Source organism: Charadrius vociferus, unplaced genomic scaffold (genome assembly GCF_000708025.1).
Source record: "Charadrius vociferus isolate BGI_N301 unplaced genomic scaffold, ASM70802v2 scaffold324, whole genome shotgun sequence".
Lineage (NCBI taxonomy): Eukaryota > Metazoa > Chordata > Aves > Charadriiformes > Charadriidae > Charadrius > Charadrius vociferus.
The window spans coordinates 4,367,907-4,387,487 of record NW_009648041.1 but is presented as its reverse complement, the minus strand read 5'-3'; the positions used below and the strand labels follow the sequence as shown (position 1 = coordinate 4,387,487).

Here is a 19,581-nt window from a genome sequence, read left to right as displayed (position 1 = left end):
TCGGCTTAAAAAAGCAATAGTTCAAAATATATCACATGCCACAAGTGTCACTGGAGTGGACTTTAATGAAAAGCAAACTTGAATTATATAGAAGAAAGTCTGTGGCAGTGGAGAGGTAAAGGTATGATACAGCTGGGATTTCTGTCAGCATGCATCTAAACGTGCACGTGCACACAAGCCAGGGGCATACTGTTAGTCTGCGAAAATAAATGCCTTTTTTAAATTAAGTGCGTTTCACATTTCCTTCGTTACACTGTGGGCACATTTCTCCCCACTTCCAGGCACAGCAAGAAAAGCATGAACTTCTCTGTTTCTCAGACATCTTCAAATTATTATCTACATTGCAATGCTTTTAACAGTTTGCTTTTTCTTTCACACAACATTTCTTATTGTTGTGACTGCACACTGTAATATGTTTAGCAGTACTTAATGTCCCTCTGGTTATGGATTTTTCCTTGCTAGACCTTAAACTATGTGATATAGATTTGGAATAAAAAGAATTTGCATTTTTAGAAGAAAGCACGTAAAAATCAAAGGTACGCATTTCAAACACTGCTATTACGATTAGCCAATTGCTCCGCTAACAATTAATATAAGCGACCTTACTGATACATCAGGAACTAAGAAAACAAATGTACAGCCCATTATTGCAATACCCGTAAAAGCAAGCTGCCTTAAGGCAGGGAATTGAGTGGTGCCTAACGGGGAAGAAATTCTCTCTTCTGCAGAGTATTCCTCTGTAATGCTCCGTTTGCTTTACTCTCCGAACATCCCATAAAGCCAAGAGGACCAAAGAAAAGCTGACTGAATATTTGCCTGGCTTCAGCTATTTGTAAGAGGGTGGGGTGGGTTTTTTGTTTGGTTTTTTTTTGGGGGGGGGGTTGGGTGTTTTTTTGTGTAACTTTTGAAAGTAGCAGTGAGATTTCTGTCACTGGTGATGCAAATGTTTCCCATATGCTGCGCGCTGCCTCCCTGTGATTAACAGCGCTGTTTGTCCTACGCATTCCATAGGGGACAGTTAAACTGAAAAACGGCAACAAACTTGGAGAAACATATACACCAGGATGCATACCATGCTCTAAAATGCCTTTTGGTTTGCATTTATCACCCACCCAAAAAACACATGCCCGGGAATGTTATGATAAGGGAGACCCAGCTGTGCCATGGGTCTTTAACGGGGGGGGCTGTGACACCCCGGCAGAGCGGATCCGGGGAGGAGGATGCTGGTCCCTGTCCCTTTGCTGTCGGGCTCATTTCACTGCGTGCCTGGGGCAAAACTTCGCCCCTGCGTAAGCCCACGAGGGTAAATGCCGCACCCGGACTGAATCCCAGGGAGGATTCATCACAGGAGGAAGGTGGGAGGATTCGCTGGCTCAGGCAAAGGTTGGGGAGTTGGGGACATGGGATTCTTCCCCAGCGGATCGAGGCATCTCCTTCTACGGGGTGCTTCCTGCCACTGCCCGCACCGCAGCATCAATATCGCTGTGGCTCGGGCTGGATTTACGGCTGGCTTCAAATAACACCATCATGCTCTATTACGGGGGCAAGATTTAATCCAGAAGAGCCTTCACCCAACCCGTGTCTACCTTAGGGAAATACTGCTGGCTGACAGACACGCAGTTTTGGGGCAGCCAACTTTTGCTGTACTTATATATTCCCCTACGGGATGCCCCGAGCCAGGCAGCCTGTTTGTCCTTTCTATAGAGCCTATATGTTTTTCAAGGAGCGCTGCTTTCTCCACTGAGAAAGTCAGTCACCAAACCGCCCAGTGCCAGCTCGGCTGTGGGGAAGCTCTACCTGTGTTTTTAGACAGGGCTGGATTTCAGCCTGTAGCTGAAATATGTAAAGACCAGACAGCAGAATAAATATTGGTATTTTTGCTGAGTGAAAGGTAAACGGCCGTAATTGATACTACTTAGGAGATGCAAACACATTAAATCTGACATTTCAGTGCAGACACAAGCCCATTTAAAACTTGGAGAAAAAGCCTTTTTTTCTTCCCTTCTGATTATTACAGATACATTAAGAATGCTTTGCTGCAGGAAAGTGGATTCATAACAATCTAGAAAAGAATTACTCGGCCTCTGAATACAAAACATCCAGAGAGAAAAAAACCCGGAACATCAGCTTAGCCAGCTGCCCACTGGGATTCATTTTTAACCATTCCTGTATTTTTTAATCCTGATTTTTTTAACCATTCCTTTTTCCTAAAAGGAAAAGAAAAAACCCAGCAACCTAAAGGCACATGCAACAGGTCCTGTGCGTACACGGTGACAAGGAGGATGCGCTTTTATGGGAAAACCTTGCCTTATTTCCGACGTGGACTTTTGCTGGTTTACCCAGGACAAAAGGCAGCCAGCTCACAGCAGCTCAGCTTTGGGATTATCTTTTGGAGGCAATTAGAGCTCCAGAAAGCTTTTTTGATAGTATCTAAGTGCAAGCTGATTGTGGCTCCCTATTTTCAACAGTGTCACCGGTGATGGGGAAGGTGACACGGAGTTTCCATGCCCATTTAGCTCCTGACCTCTGGGTATTCCAAGTGCGAACCCCCTGCCTGTTTCACGGTCTGAATGAGAAGTTCGGCACCTAAATCCACCCCGGCTCTGAGACACTCCGTCTTCTGCAAAGCCGTGCGAGCCCGGCACACCTCTGGCAGGGACGGCCACGGCGCTGCTCCAAACTTCCGACAGCCCCGCTTTTCATCTGTCGCTGGGGAAGGACTGCTTGCCAGCACCAGTGAGGAACAGGATGCAAGGAAGCCACACCAGAGCATTTCGTGTGGCTTTAAAAAGCCCGGTGTGATACGGCAGAATGGGTGTTTCTCCGCCTTTATTTTTACCCTGAGCAAGACGCCGGCTGGCTGAGCCCATAGAGCATCAGGGACCCGGGCTGCGGAGCTACGCTGCATGCTGGAAATGCGTTGGCTTTTCTTAGTCTTATCATTAGCATACAAATATTCCATAATTGCCTAGTCACGAGAGATTACCTCAGGCCATAAATCACCTCATCCTCCTATTAACTGGAGTTTCTTTCTCCACTTGCATCAAATTAACTCCCTTCATGCGGTGGAATGTTGGGAATTTTAAAACACTTACTTTTATCAATTAACATATTGTATTTTAACACAATCGACAGACCATTACATGATTATGTTTACAATTATTAGCTGTAAAAAATTGCTTTCAGGAGCAGTCCCTTTAAATAAGGCGCAAATCTGGTATGACAAGACTATCTAATGGCCTCGCGTTTCTTTTCAGTCCGGCTTCCTGTATAAAACTGAGGGTTCAGTCCTGCAGGTAATAAAGGTAATAATATTGATTTAATTTCCAATATGGGATCAGTACTGTGTGTTTCAGAGGGCTATGCAGGGCTACCTGGGTGCTCCCAGCCAGACTTTGGGTAGAGGGCCCAGACCTCAGTACCTTTACACACGTAATGGCAAATATTGCTATCCTACTAATTCAAAGGGAAGTATTAAAAAAAAAAACAAGTCTGAAAACAATCACAGATCATCAATGGGTTTATTGTCTTTTTTAATAGTCGAAATTAAACAAGAGTATGCTGTCCTAGTCCTAACATTTGCATGGGTGCCTGTAGTGATGTTAATGGTTTATCTTTCAGGGAACCCACATACAGTGAGGATTGGTGTTTTGTACCTTAATTTGGAAGACAGACCGCAAGAGAACATGATGTTTTACAAGTAACAGTTCATTTAGTCTGGGATTTTCAATAATTCTGCTGATTAGCACACTAATGAGGTAGAGGGAAAAGCGAGGTTCAGAGATAAAAATGTGATGCAGCAGATTCAAGGTGATGACAAAGACATTATTTTCAGGAAAACAAAGATTCAAGCTATGCTTTCAGCAAACAAGATGCTTAATAACTCCAAGCACTTTCACATTTCCAGCAGCCTCTGCTCTATGCACCAGTGTCTGACTTTTTAATGAAGCAAAATTAACTGATGAGCTTGTTAAGAAACAAAAGGTAGCGAAAAGCATTTTTAATCAACAGTTCGGACTGTTCTTTAGGCTTTCTCAGGAAGCTGATAATAAAATTAATTTCAGATTTTGCAAAACTGAGGAAGAGTTTGCTCGGGATGTGATGTATTTAAATAATAACAATATTAAAAACATGAATAAATAGCAGATTCTCTTCAATATTATATACTAAAGAATTTGCTTTCAGTTAGATACTAAAAGCAAGTTGCCATGTTTTCAGCTGGTACGAATCAGTGCTGCTCCGTGAAGCTACACTGTTTTACGCCACGTGAGGATCTGGCCCAAAAATTTACCCTTGAAAAATTCAAGAGGACAGAAGTGATGGGAAACCCAGGTTCTAACCAACTGAACGGAGGAAGAATATCAAAGGGTGCAAAAGGGTATACAACGCGTCTCACCTGTCCCCAATCTCCTGCTTTCCACTTCGGACATCTGCCCCCTCTGCATTTCTTTTGCACATTGGGCTTAGCAAGGTGCTTGCAATAATCTTCTTCTACATGCCTCCCTTCCTTTGACAAACAGTACACATTGCGGTGCTTTTGGCCCCTTCCACAGGAGACAGAACACTGTAAATATAAAGTAAGAACAGATCAGCTTTCACGCAGGGCCATCTGCACGGTTACACATGGGCCATGGCTACCCAGGGCATTCTCTTTTAACTGGGCCAAAAAGCACATCCCCAGGGCTCCGACAGCCTACGCGAAGCCTGAGGGGGATATGGAAGGGCAGAATTCAACCTCTGGAAACGTTCCCATTTGCACTTAATATTGCACGATATTCTTGGTCAAAGCCCCCCCCCCCAAATGCCAATATCAAAATAGAGAAAGCAGCTGACATTCAGCAGGGATAACAGGCTGGATTCCTGGCATTGCTCCAGTGGTTTCAAAGGAGCAGAGTCATCTTACAGGGATCAAGGCAGGAGCCCTCAGTATCTGCTTAGAAGAACTTGAAAGGAACCATTTCCATTTACCTTGGTACAAAGGGAGGTCAAAAGTTGGTAAATCAGTAGAGTAAAGCGGTATATACACCTTCACAGAGGGAAATAACTGCACAAAGCACAAGGCAGAATGGAAAAATGCAGTCCATGTCCTTGGTATTAAAGCTCTTTTGTTTTACCAGTGCAGACTGATTTTTTTTTTAATGTTTTTTTTTACTAAACAGACTGAAACCAGGACATGCTCATCCTTAAGATTTATGCATTTTGAAAACAACTCAGAAGGTGGCAAGAAGGCAGAGCCTGAAGAATCAAAGCAAAAAGCAAATCAGCAGGTATGTTAGCTGTAAGCTTTGTAGTGAAGCAACTAATTTCAACCTCCCTCTGCAGGTTCACTGAACTTTTTCAAATGTGACCACTTCTGGCATGCAATCCCCAAGCAACTTCACTTTGATTTCAGATTAGTCTCCTCCAAAAGATTTAGGAATCAAAGGGCTTTGGAATCACGACAAGAATTTAATATGACAGTTTCGTGTAGAACAAGCCTCTTACTCAGCATGATGCACCCAGAGACTCAGCTTCGATTTCTTCATTACATGTTATGCAAGTCATTACATGCTATGTCACAAGCATCCTGGTTTAATCCTTGAGCACAAACACACTGGTTCAACCATCTCTCAATATAAAATGTTCTGCTTTCTTTTCAAAACGCAGCAAACACGCAGAGATGAGGCTTCTTCCTTCATCTTGGAGCCACTCCATCAGTATATTTCCCAAGAAATAAATCACAGCCCAAGCTCTTCCCAGTCTATGAATACATTTGAAACCTAAAAAACTACAATTTATATATGTAGCAGCTCTGGAAGATCCATTAGAATAGAAATCGGCGTATGCATTGACAGCTGTGATTACTTTAAATTACAGCGCTACTTCCAACTCATTCAGCCCCTATTGTGTTAAGAGGTACACAAAGAACCAGCCAGAGAGCAGTAACTTGCTCCAAAATGGAAAAGTTCAGACCAACGTGGAGAGAAATGGATGTAACTCATGAGATCAGATGTTGCCGCTTAAAAGCTTGTATAAGCGATGTGCTGGAAAAGGCTGTTTTCCTGCTGCAGGACCATGGCAGATTAACAAAAGGTAGCTGAGGTCCCTTGCGATCAATAGGGTTTAAGGGGCACTAATGAAGCTCCCCTGCGAGAGGCGGGAAGCCAGACGAGCCCACAGCAGGGATGACCTCCTCTGAGTTTTCCCGAGCCCAGCTCCAATTTCAAGATAGGCCAAAAACCCCAAAGAGCAACATTCAACCTTGCACCGAGAACCAGAAGAAAGGCTGTCCCTTGTTCTGAGGTAAGACTTTCACGAGTTACCTAGATTCATACACTTCACTTTTTTTTTTCTTTAGTATCAACAGAAAAAAGATTGAGTTAATGTTATCCTATTTTTATAAGCCTTCACATTTCATCAGAAGTTCATTTTTTCATTCTTTCTACATCTGTCCCCAGGCAATGAACGTCAGCAGCAAGAAGGAAATATCAAATCCTACCAAACCCAGTTGTAAAATTCTAATACTTTCATCCATTTACTATCTTTGGACTAAATGGCAATGCTCATACTTCAGCAAAAATCCAAGTGCTACTCAGTAAGTGCTCTCCATGCAGCTTGATGCCACTTTACTGTGACAGCCAAAGCTAAAGAGTAAAGTCACAGGCTTGATGAGGATTCTTTCTTGCCCCACATCCCGAGCCGGTACAGCCAAGAGCGTCTTTGCTCTAATTTCAAAAATACATTGGATCAGCTACTTATTCTAAAGGAAGAATAACCACATTGCACAACAACGCGAGGCTGTTTCTGGGGACCTGAAGTTGGTGGATCTCACAATAATGTATCTGATCTCACAAATAATATAGTGCTAGTCATTTCCGAAACTGTTATCCCTCTTCTACAGATTGCTTAACTTTGGCGTGGAGCCTGATTCTGACATTTATCTCACCATCCCATGATCAAAGAAGATGACTGCGTGCATACCTTGATGCACTCAGAGGTTGAGGCATAATTTGCCTAATTTTGTTAATACTTAAATGTAATTCCCAAGGTGCTGGAATTAATCATTTCTACGTCTGTCTTTAATATAAATCAAAGTTAGGCAGCTGTGCATTTTTAGATCTAAACCACCCATTTGCTTTCATGCACATGTGAGTTATGATCTCATTTGCACTGACAGAAAAGAGAGGGTGAATAATCTAATGTAACCAAGTATCAGAGACTGAAAATTCCTTTGCAAAGAGCCTACTTCATAACTGCCTTCTAATTCATCTCAGGTATTTCCAACTTTCCTTTGGCACGTAGATTTTGAGCATATGTGAGCCACATGCAGAAAATAATTTAATAGTGGGCTTCATCTCAACGCCACGTGACTTAGGGAAGCAATACACCTAGCTAGTGCCATCAGCCTCATCATTTATTTCGGACCCTGGAGAGACTGCATTTCATTAGCAGGACTCTTCGTCGCTGCAAATGCTGCTGCCCGCTTACAGTACCTACCAATAACAGTGCCACAGTGAGGTAAGCTTTGACCTTGCCTTCCTTAAAACATTTGAATAGCACAAACAAAAATCACTTCTTTCATATTTCTCTTTCTTTTTCTTTATTTCTTTCCTATCCTCCACCCTGCAGTAGAAAATACTTCCAAGTACTGGGGATGGACGGGTGGCTCTCTGTGGAACAGCAGCCTCACCCAAGGCTCTTTGAAGTCAACAGAAAGATTTCTACTGGTTTTAATTGCCTCTGGATCCAGCCCTGAAGGTGTAGCCAAGGTATTGTATGGACTTTTTTCACTCACCAGCTTCCTAGAGTCGAGAATGCCATGCACTTGGGCATGCCCACGGTCAACCCGCCTCCGCCTCCCCTCAAGTGCTTGAAAACATTGCTCTGAAATGCTGTTTCCAGCCCGTGGTAGAGGCATGGCAACAAATAGCACCCCTGGGTGAATCCAGGAGGGTAGCCAGGCATGGAGGATGGTGTGAAAACAACACATTATGGTGTTTCTTAAAAAAGCCAAGATAATTGTGGCACATAAAATAGTAGAGAAGTACTATTTTAAAAATCAGCTGTAGCCATCACACTAAAGACTCTAGGAAACCTTCCTCTTGTTACTATCTTTATTATCTCCTACAACCACTGCAGTCACACCTGGTGCTTTACACAGAGAATAAGAACAAAAGGACTTTCCAATGGCATTAGGATCAAAGCGTTTGAGCTCAGATTTAAGGGTATTATGTTTATTGCGTGATTAGTTTTGTTAACATGCCAAGAACTGGGGATTGGTATGCTGCTGATTTTTTCAAATAAATATAATGCCTAGTTTAAATAAATACAAAGAAAAAAAAGTTTAAATAAATACAACAAAAATATTTCCATATCAACTATTTCCAGAAAGGTCACCACACGATGCTAAATCTCTCCTGCAATGCATCGCTCTGCTCCAGCGCAGCGGCAAGCTTGTGTTTTTGTTTCCACAGAAATTTGTTCTCCGTTTCAGAGCTCGGGAATGACGAAGATCATTCTGTTTTACCAAGTATGTGCAAATTACTTTAAACTGACCCTTGCTGCGTTTCCTACTGCCACATTCTGGAAAGCGAGGGTACGTCTCGTTCATTAAGACTTCTCTAACGTAGGAAGGCTGCTACTTGATTGACTGGGCTGGTAGCAGGTAAAAAACAGAACGTGTACCCCAAAAGCTCTTAAAAATCTGTACAAAACTTCTGGCTGCTTGGGCCCAGGTTCTGACCCTCCTGCAGGGGACTGTGACTGCCCTGGGAGCTGTGTCACGGCTGTGCCACTGCCAGGCTGAGGGCTGGCAACAAGGTTGGTCTGACACGGAAAGGACTCAACAGCCCTGGGCACAAATAAGCAAATCTTGGTGAAAAGAAGGAGGCAGCACAGAGCAGTCCAGAGCTATGGAGTGGCTCCACTTCCCCTTAATTTTCTGCAGCGAACAGGCAGATCAACATGGGGCAGAAAAGCCAACCACCAGCAAGAATGTGAGGACATTCTCCCCCAAAAGTGAAACGTTTCAGAAAATGCTGTCAGACCACTTTTCCAGGCCCTCCGTGCATCAGCCGACGATTTGGGAGGTATTTGAGATAATGAATGCAAGCTGGGTGATCACCAAATGAATTCCTAGAGATAGGTATGCTCCGATCTCACCAAGGGCAGGGCTAGAGGCTGGGAAGAATTAGACTGAAAATGGCTTTATCAGATTCTGCCAGGAGCAACTTTGCAGAGGAAATTAAAATCAATCCTTGTAGGTTTAGATTTCCACACATTAAGGATTATCTGGAAAGTAAGCACTCTTAAGTAAGCCCTCGTTCATCCTTTCCAACAATCTGAGCCGAAACATGTGCTAGATGAAACAAAACAGAGAAACGACGGAGCCCTGCAACGCTTTGCGCACCTGTCCTGTGGGGGACCGTGCTCCTGGACATCAGCAAACTTCTCCAGCTACAAGCAGAGCCCAACCATGCACCCTCCGAGTTACGCTTCAGCATCCTGTTAGCCCGCATCAGCTCTTGCTGTAACTCACACTGCTGCTATCAGATGCTGATAAATTCGCAATCACAGCCCTCTGACTTCTGTACATCTGAAGCCTCTCAAGCGCAAAGGACATCAGAAGACACACCACCAAGAAAAGCCTGGATCGTTCCTTGCCAACTGAACCCCTACTGGAAGGCTGCAAATGCCTGAGCCTTTGCGTGTTATGCAGCAACAGAGGCTCTTTGGCATCCAAACTAACTTAATTAGCTTCACAACAGCAAGGTATTTTAGCAGGTAACTCCCTCAGCTTCAGTGAGACAAGCAACAGCATTAAAACAAGGGTGCAGCTCCATCCTATGGTTTCTGCAGTGCTTGAGAAGATGTTTAGGAAATATTTGTTGCTGGTCTGAAACCCCATTCTTCCACCGATCCGCTTTAGCGCGGTCTCACACCCGGCCGTATCGGCACAGTGAGAAGTCCATGCCCGTGGGGTGGGAGGGCGGTACGCTGGGCAGGATTCCCCCCGCTGAGCTTCCCTTTCCTTTCCTGCAAAACTGTAAGAGGGAGCCATACCTTAACACGCACGGCTGCCGAGAGCACGTGGTCATGGTGATTTTAGCTGGGACAAGGCCAGAAAACACATCTGATTTCTGTACATTTAAAAGGGGAGAGTGGTCTCTGCACTCAAGGGGGGGCGACTAGACCAGAGCCCTGAGCGACACACGCCAAATCACTGCCCTGCAGTCTGGAAGAGGTTTTAGAAACGCTTGATCCATGCTGACTCCCCGGAGTAATGGGAGGATTGAAAAAAAAGAGATGAACAATTAGGGATTTTGGAGCTTGTAGTCCAAGTATGTTTGTGAGCACTGTCCAGAAATCCCTGTGGGAACATCCTGAGGATCCAAAGGGAAGCCCTCAGTATGCACAAGAGCAGGTTTTGCCCCCGTGTCCCTGAGCAGCACCTGGGCACGGGTGAGAGGGGACACCTATGCCGGCTCCCAGGGCACTGCACAGGGGGTCTCCGTCCTCTGGCTGCTCTGCTCTCAGCTCTGCAGCACAGGCACACAGTTTCCCAAGTGATTATTTGCAAAAGGGAGAAATAAAACAACCCACTAAACCTTCACCTTCCTGCTGCCAAACCAAGATCCAGATGATGTCTCATAACGGGTTAAAAAAAAAAGAAAAAGAGGATTCTTTGAAAGAAAAAGTTACAACTTGATGTGTTGCTGCAAGAGACTGGGGTGTCTGGACCCCATTCCTCCGTCGCCACAGACTGCCCCAGAGGAAAGGATGCTCTTGGGCTCTTCAACTCCCGCAAGGTTTAAGGCCCTGAGCACTGAAGTCAATACAATAATTTCCCTGAGCTGGGAAACCTCACACGGTATATAGGAGAAAAGCAGGTAACTGCAGGAGGAGGAGAAGCCACGCATCTCCTCTTCTATGGTGTCCACCTAGTAAGTAGCACCTTCTCCCACTCTTTTCCTTACATCCCGCACAAAGATTCACCGGGTGCAGAAATCAGCGGGGCCGTGAACACACAAAACTACCTTAAAAGCTGCATCCCTGCCCTGCTCCACACCATTTAACTTGAACAACAAACAAGCAAAAGCCCCCAAATGGCCACCGCAGGTGTCTCCAGGGAGGGAGGCATTAGATGGCATTTCCTCAAATTAGGAGGAGACGTGTGAGCTACCCAAGGACGCCAGTATAATGGGATGTGGAAGGCACTGATGAAGCATATTTTTCATGCTGTGGTACCTTTAAGAAAGCAGCAAGCAGCCTAGGCTAACTGACTCTTCATATTTTTAGTGAACAGTTGTATTATAATACCATGCAGAAGTTCCATTCAAAAATAGGATTTCTCTGTGTGGGATGGAGTAAAGCACAAAGTAAAGAGCTCTCCAAGGAACATCAGCCCTATTTCACAGGTGTGCATCACACCGGGGGGTTGTAGGAGCACTGGGCTGCTTCTTGCTCCCTGGTTTTATTAAGAAAAATCTTGGCTTAATGCACCAGGGATCAAATACTGTTTGTCAGCCTGCATACGGTCCCCGGCATCAGACAGATTTTCATCCATGCTGCTGGCTCACTGGCCTCCCCTGTGAGCTACTGAAAATTAAAACATGACTAGAGCATTAAGTGCCTTTGGAACAAGATTGACTACATCGTTTTTCCTTAATGACTGTACAAATCAGTCACCGGGAAAGTTAGAAACACAGTAAACGTCTTTGCACTTAGTGTCCCTCATCGTCACACGTGCTTGTTCCTAAATGCTGCAATCCCAAGGATTGCAGTGTGGGGTACGCGGTGGGAATATGATGGGCAAAAACGCACGCAGACCTCCCAACGCCCCGCGCAGGGGTCTGCTTGAAGATGCTGAACCTCACAGCTCATCCTTGAAAGCGTGTTACTGCGCTAACGCGTCTCCTGTGGTCTAACGCATATTTCAATCACCGCACTCAAAGCCGGTGCTTTGGGAGACAAATGTTCCCAACAATTGCCCTTTTATTTATTGCTTTATTTCTCCTGTGTGTGTGAGCGTGTGCATATATGTGCACGTATAGGAGCTCTGCAGACTTTACGAAGCCAGCAGCCACGGATGGGCCAACTGTGACACGAAGACGGAAGCCAGCCATGGCTGAACAGCAGTCCCACCACTTTTTGAAGGTGAGGCCAGCTGTGCACAGCTTAGAAAATGGCCATCTAACTGAGAAAGTGTGTAAGAGGGAAGGGGTAAAAAGGCAACGACCGAGGAGCACCAAATGCAGCCACACAGCCACTGAACTTCTTTGGGAGGAGAAAGGCAAGTATTTTACAGTAAGTTAGGACAGAAGCATGAGTTGGACCATTACAAGGTAAGAAACATCAGTGAATACTAATGGAGTTACCTGCTCTGACTGGGAAGGTGCACTGAGGAACTTGGGAACATCAGGGGGTGGGGGCAAAAGTTTCAAGATGCAAGAAAATAACCTTCCTGAGTCCAACCACTGGTCCAGCTCGCTTCTGTCCTAGCGGAGGCAATAGGAGAGGCTATGGAAGGAGAGCAGATGAGAGCGGCCCTTTTCTGCAGCTCATTACCCTGGCACTTCCCCAGCATTCCGGCACTGGATTGGGGAGGTCAGAGGGGATGCTCCTGCCCAATCCTTTTACTTCTCCATCAGACTAAAAGACACTAGATTTAACCACCGGGTCAGATGACAACGGGTGCAAAGACTAAGTCATGCCTGCAAGGGAGGACTGTGGACTGCAGCAGCTGAGCATTTAAGTTGTGGGAAATCAGCCCTGCGAGAAGCTGATCCAGCACAGCACTGAAGCGCAGCTCAGTGTTAAGCACGCAGTGCCGCAGGGTGGTCCCTCACCTGCAGCGTAGCAGACGGGTGTCGATGGTTGTTTTCCTGCCCACAGAGCACCAACACTAGCAAACAGGAGACAGACAGCAGAACCAAGAGCAAAAGTATACCTATACAGTTCCCCTTATTTAAGGAGAAACAGGAGTGGCAATGAAAGATGTTTGGCGATGACAGGCACGCAAGAAAAATGGAAAGGAAAATAAAAATTGGAGATTTTAGAGTAGCAAGAGAGGAATAAAGTGATGTTCCTCTACCAGGCAGCTGGGTACCACTGGCTTATTAAGAAAAATCTTGGCTTAATGCACCAGGGATCAAATACTGTTTGTCAGCCTGCATACGGTCCCCGGCATCAGACAGATTTTCATCCATGCTGCTGGCTCACTGGCCTCCCCTGTGAGCTACTGAAAATTAAAACATGACTAGAGCATTAAGTGCCTTTGGAACAAGATTGACTACATCGTTTTTCCTTAATGACTGTACAAATCAGTCACCGGGAAAGTTAGAAACACAGTAAACGTCTTTGCACTTAGTGTCCCTCATCGTCACACGTGCTTGTTCCTAAATGCTGCAATCCCAAGGATTGCAGTGTGGGGTACGCGGTGGGAATATGATGGGCAAAAACGCACGCAGACCTCCCAACGCCCCGCGCAGGGGTCTGCTTGAAGATGCTGAACCTCACAGCTCATCCTTGAAAGCGTGTCACTGCGCTAACGCGTCTCCTGTGGTCTAACGCATATTTCAATCACCGCACTCAAAGCCGGTGCTTTGGGAGACAAATGTTCCCAACAATTGCCCTTTTATTTATTGCTTTATTTCTCCTGTGTGTGTGAGCGTGTGCATATATGTGCACGTATAGGAGCTCTGCAGACTTTACGAAGCCAGCAGCCACGGATGGGCCAACTGTGACACGAAGACGGAAGCCAGCCATGGCTGAACAGCAGTCCCACCACTTTTTGAAGGTGAGGCCAGCTGTGCACAGCTTAGAAAATGGCCATCTAACTGAGAAAGTGTGTAAGAGGGAAGGGGTAAAAAGGCAACGACAGAGGAGCACCAAATGCAGCCACACAGCCACTGAACTTCTTTGGGAGGAGAAAGGCAAGTATTTTACAGTAAGTTAGGACAGAAGCATGAGTTGGACCATTACAAGGTAAGAAACATCAGTGAATACTAATGGAGTTACCTGCTCTGACTGGGAAGGTGCACTGAGGAACTTGGGAACATCAGGGGGTGGGGGCAAAAGTTTCAAGATGCAAGAAAATAGATACCAACCTCGTGTCCAGCTCTCTTCTGTCCTAGCGGAGGCAATAGGAGAGGCTATGGAAGGAGAGCAGATGAGAGCAGCCCTTTTCTGCAGCTCATTACCCTGGCACTTCCCCAGCATTCCGGCACTGGATTGGGGAGGTCAGAGGGGATGCTCCTGCCCAATCCTTTTACTTCTCCATCAGACTAAAAGACACTAGATTTAACCACCGGGTCAGATGACAACGGGTGCAAAGACTAAGTCATGCCTGCAAGGGAGGACTGTGGACTGCAGCAGCTGAGCATTTAAGTTGTGGGAAATCAGCCCTGCGAGAAGCTGATCCAGCACAGCACTGAAGCGCAGCTCAGTGTTAAGCACGCAGTGCCGCAGGGTGGTCCCTCACCTGCAGCGTAGCAGACGGGTGTCGATGGTTGTTTTCCTGCCCACGGAGCACCAACACTAGCAAACAGGAGACAGACAGCAGAACCGAGAGCAAAAGTATACCTATATAGTTCCCCTTATTTAAGGAGAAACAGGAGTGGCAATGAAAGATGTTTGGCGATGACAGGCACGCAAGAAAAATGGAAAGGAAAATAAAAATTCGAGATTTTAGAGTAGCAAGAGAGGAATGAAGTGATGTTCCTCTACCAGGCAGCTGGGTACCACTGGCTTCGCCCACCTGTAACCGGCTTAGAGCCCCCAGCTGTGGCTCTGAGCCTCAGCAGGGACAGTGGGCACTGAGCTGAGAAAGAGCTGCAGGAGCATCCATCACTGCTGCCCGGAGGAGCAACAGGCTGGAAGTCTGCAAATGAAAACCCCAACTGCATTTACCCCTCTGGGACGAGCTCTGAGAGGGCATGAGGCAGCGAGTGGATGGTAAGGTAGCCGGCACGGCTCTGCCCATCCCAGCTATCACCCAGGGACGTGCAGTTTCGGAGGGCGGCTGAAGCTGGGCACTGGCAGTGGGATGCTCTGGGTGGGTGACACACAGCAGGGAGCACAGGGGAGGGCTGAAATGTATCTGGTTTGCTTTTGTTTTTTTAAACAAGAGCAAAGAGGTCTGCACTGTCAAAGGCCTTTTTCTGACTGGGGAACCAAAGCAGACAACTTCTTGCCTTTCATCAACACACCGAACCGGCAGTCTCTGGAGTCAGTCGGTCTGACTGATCCTCGAGGGGAGACAGCCAGGAGCCCAAGAGGGACAGCAGCCTTGGTGGGACAGCCTAAGCGTCCGGTAAACAGCCCTGAGACAGACAGCTTCAGACACACGGCTGGGGATATCCATAGGCTACCAAGTTCTCATTTTGGTCTGGATCGGCTTTATTCAGTCCTCACTAAAGCATCTTTTTCTGTAAGTTTTTCCAAAGGTGTGTAAGCCACCCAGTGCATCCCTCTGCCTGCGATATGGGTGCTGGGACCGTACGTGCAGCCCTCCTCTGCTGCGGCAACATTTGTCCTTCCCCACCAGGCTCTCGTGGGAAAGATTGTTTTTATTAGTTTTCTGATAATAGCTGGCACTACAGAGAAATACGGACTTGCTGTCGCAGTCTCAGAGCCTGAACAACATCATACGAATGAAGGACAGAAAAAGCAACGTGAATCACTGAGTGACTGGAGAGTTCAGCGTGCCTATCACTTCATTTTCAAGGAGGGCTTTGTTATTGCAAAAACACGTGTAAAGACTCATACAGCAGCTCAGTAATGCTGCTGTCACAGCAAATTCATTTTCTGCAGAAGAGAGGAAGAGAACAGCAGAGTTATATATACACTTGCAACCAAATCTGCCCCTGGTTATTGCTTCTGCCTTAGCAAGAGCTGACATCCTGCCTGCTAAGAATATTATCAGAACAACGACATGGAGAATATTGCTGTTGAACAGCCTATTTTCAGCCAGCTTCACGGGGAGGGCATTTTATAAACAACGTGTTGGGGCTTTGACAGAATTAAATACAAATAACCTGAACTTTCCATTGACACCAATTTTAAGATTAAAATTCCTGAGCGCCAGCTCCCTGACATGGATGTTGGCCAGGCAGTTCTCCCGCTTCCCACCGAGTCCAGAGCCCCTTCCCCGCTACCCACGGCCCTGCGTGCAGCCGAAGAGCCCTGCAAAGCCGTCAATGCCAACAGCTTCCAGCTCTGGCTAAGGGGATACGGCATCGTTGTCCTAACCCAGACCTGAATTCACACGGACAGTAACAGGGTTTGGAGCTTAGCCAGTTAATATTCTAATTGTTTTACGCTAAGCTTCCAATTCTTCATTGTTAGCTCAAAAGGCCCTCAAAGACTAAGACACCAGCATTTCTGCCTCTTTGGTAAAGAGCTGGGAAGCACACACCGCCGCTTCACGAGCACCGAGAGCTACACAACCATTGCACTAGCAGCTAGAACTTCCGATACTCGAGAGCGATAAGTACTTCACAAAGATTACTTTTAAAATTATAATCCTTTTTTAGGAAAAAAAAAAACCACCCACCACCACAGAAAAACCAAATCCACACCCCCTCCCCCCCATTTTCAACAGGTCAAATCCAAATTACTGTGCCAGCGCAGTGAAGCTCAAATGACTCACCCGACTGAACCAGGACACGGCGCTGTGAGATATAATTGTTTTACCTTATCTGTGCCTGTTCCCTAACTCGGAAAGAACGAGAAGCCCACGATAAGCGAATTCAGCATTATTCATAAATTCAGGATACAGCTGTATATTATGGTAAACTCCACAGCACCAAAATTTCACGGAGATTACTACAAGGAGCAGATCTGCTCTGTGAGAAGTGGGTTCAGTCTCGGGTGTTAAGTGAAGCGATGGATAATACTCTTTGTGAGCATCTCCCTCATTTTGGAGAACACGGTGAGATTTCCTCTCGGAGTTCGAGAGCGTGTATGGAGATCTGCATTCATACCGTAAGGCACTCGGAGGAGAAAAAACACTCTCTGTATCCTGGTGACAGTCTCTGCATGTTTTCTAAAGCATTATTTTAATAAAAAGGTCAGGTCTATCACATGGCGTACAAATTCTGCAGTGTTTAAATACATGTTTTGAAATAAGCACGGAAATAAAAGGTGTCACCTCCTCTTAGTCCTCTTTGAACATACATTATAATGACAAGGTATCTCACCTGTCTCCTGTTATAAAATTATCATTTACATACAGAATCTGTTTATTCATTTAATTATCTCTTTAAAACCTGGATTTAACCATCCAGATAAAAATCACTTGTTTACTGTATAAAATCCCAGTGGAATTTCGCCTGAGGACTGCGGGTTGGACTCTTCAGACTCTCTCTGCTTTAATTGGTATGCATTTTATAGTACTAATTTCACTGAAACTTGTGTAAAGCTAAGCCAATCAGTGGCTTGCAAGAAATTAGTTATCCAAACTTCGTAATTCATACACTTTTAACTGTGTTTGTTTAATTATTGAGAATGACAGTTTCTGTTGGAGAACAAAGCAAGTAAAGCGACTCAGAGAACGGAACATTGCAGCACCATTTCCAAAAATTTAGTAAAAGTTACCAAAACTAAGTATATGATCTTAATTTAGCAAAAGACTCAAGAAATCATTATACAAATTCATTTTATGATTACATTCTACTTGTCTTTAATTTTCACTGTTCAACATTAACATTAAACATCGTAAATGTATGCAATATTTATATAAAATTAAATAACAATATTGGAAAAATAAATACACTTTTACATAAATACATAAATCCATACCGCTGAAAAGTTTCAGCTAATACTATACTCTTGTTTCAAAAGTGACCAAAAAAATATGTTAGTGACACTCCATCCCAACAGATGAAGTATGTACAGCTACAGAATGATGTTTGCAACCGATGACAGAGCTAAAGCAAATCCAGGTGATACCACAGTGAAGAAAAAAAAAAAAAATTTGGATGTTACTACCTACAGTAGTAGCACGAGGTAGACATACACGTGGAGTATTTTGCGGGAGGGACACGAGGCTCTGTTGACCCCATAGATACAATTCAGTCTTCAAACAGCTCTGGGGTCCCCTAGGTCAGAGCCAAAGGACACCTCTGTAAAAAGACCTGAAAAATCAAGTCATTTTGTGGCTCTGCAGCCCCTTCACTGGCGGGAGGCCAGGGGGCTGTGAGCCCCGCGGGCAGCTGCAGGAGATGCCATAGGGCATGATAGGATGCCCCTGCCCTCTGCCTGTTTGCCTGACATCCCACCCGCTCCCAGGAGACCGAGCAAGGACAACCCACCAAGGGTAATACGACTTAGTAGAGTCAAGGGAATTTTTCCTGGGTGAAAAAAAAACCAAAACAAAACCAAAAAAAACAACCAAAAACCCACCCCAAACCAAAACGCAGGACTGCACCCTGCCTTTCCAACGCAGGGGCGCAGACGCGGCCCCGCAGCCTGCTCCTCAACAGCTGGGGAGAGGCTGAACGCTGAGCGCCACCAAAATGCAACACAACTCTGCCCACACCTTTGGTTCTTGCCAACGGGCCGGCACAAAGGTTGGCAGCGACTCCCAGCCGGTGGCACCGTGCCGGGAAGGCACCGCGCGGACTGCCAGCTCTGCTTAGCTCACCTCGCTCATTTTTAGCACCAACTATATCAGCGTACAAGTGATCCATTAGCACCTCAAACGAAATATTTCGTATCACTGTCCCTTGTACTGGTGAAGCACCGTATAAACGCCAGTTCAGCAGTTTTATGGCTATTGCATAACTCACTGAGGTATGGTAAAAATATCGAAGGCATCCGCGTCACTGAAAGCACCCGCAGAAACCAGAGTGCGGTTACAAGATGACTTTTCAAACCGCGACAATGATGGAAATCTGATACATTACAAACAGGCCTCTCTTTTTCTTTTCCTATAAAGTGCTTTTGAGTCAGATTAATATTATTTTTTTGTTTTGTTTTAAATCGTCTTCAAATGCTTTTATAACAAAATACAGAATAAAGGTCAACATTTGTTTGAAGGCCACTCCAAAACTGGCAGGTCTGTGGTTTCCAGCGTGCCAGAAGCACCCCAGGCGATGCTCGCCTTGGCAGAAGGTGCTGCTCTGGGCAGGGAGAGTTTCAAATCCGTGGGACCCAAAAACATCATCCCAGCCCCCTGGCTCAAGGCGGCTGTGCCATCGCAAGAGCATCTCTGCAGCAGACTCCTCCAGTGGCGAAGGAGCAGTGTAAACCAATTCTGCTCCAAACGCTGTTTCGTTATTAGAAAACTCCCAGCGTTTTAAGCCTTCCACCACCTCGCTGATGCCTTGCTGACTTAACGGTATTTAGAGCAGCAGCTGGAGATCAGGCCAGACAATAACTCTCCAGAACCAGAGCGCTGCAGGAAAATAGCTTACGGGTGCCTTTGCACAGTACAACACGCTCATATTATATATACACGGGAACAGAAATAGAGCATTCACACGGGCGTGAAGGCACACGTGTTTCTATATAGCTGTGTGCGGGGGCCGGTAGGGAGACGCACACACATCTATACACACTGGCACACGCTTGGGAGTTGATGCAATTTAGTACATGTTT

General features: G+C 45.7%; 1 protein-coding gene across 1 annotated transcript in view; it reads right to left on the bottom strand.

The window, feature by feature from the left end:
- The window catches only part of ADAMTS9 (ADAM metallopeptidase with thrombospondin type 1 motif, 9), an 88,936-nt gene that overhangs the window by 17,238 nt on the left and 52,117 nt on the right, over positions 1-19,581 (bottom strand). The window contains exon 29 of the mRNA XM_009883624.1: positions 4,388-4,564. Within this exon, the coding sequence (XP_009881926.1) occupies positions 4,388-4,564 (177 nt within the window). The remainder of the gene's footprint in view (positions 1-4,387; positions 4,565-19,581) is intronic.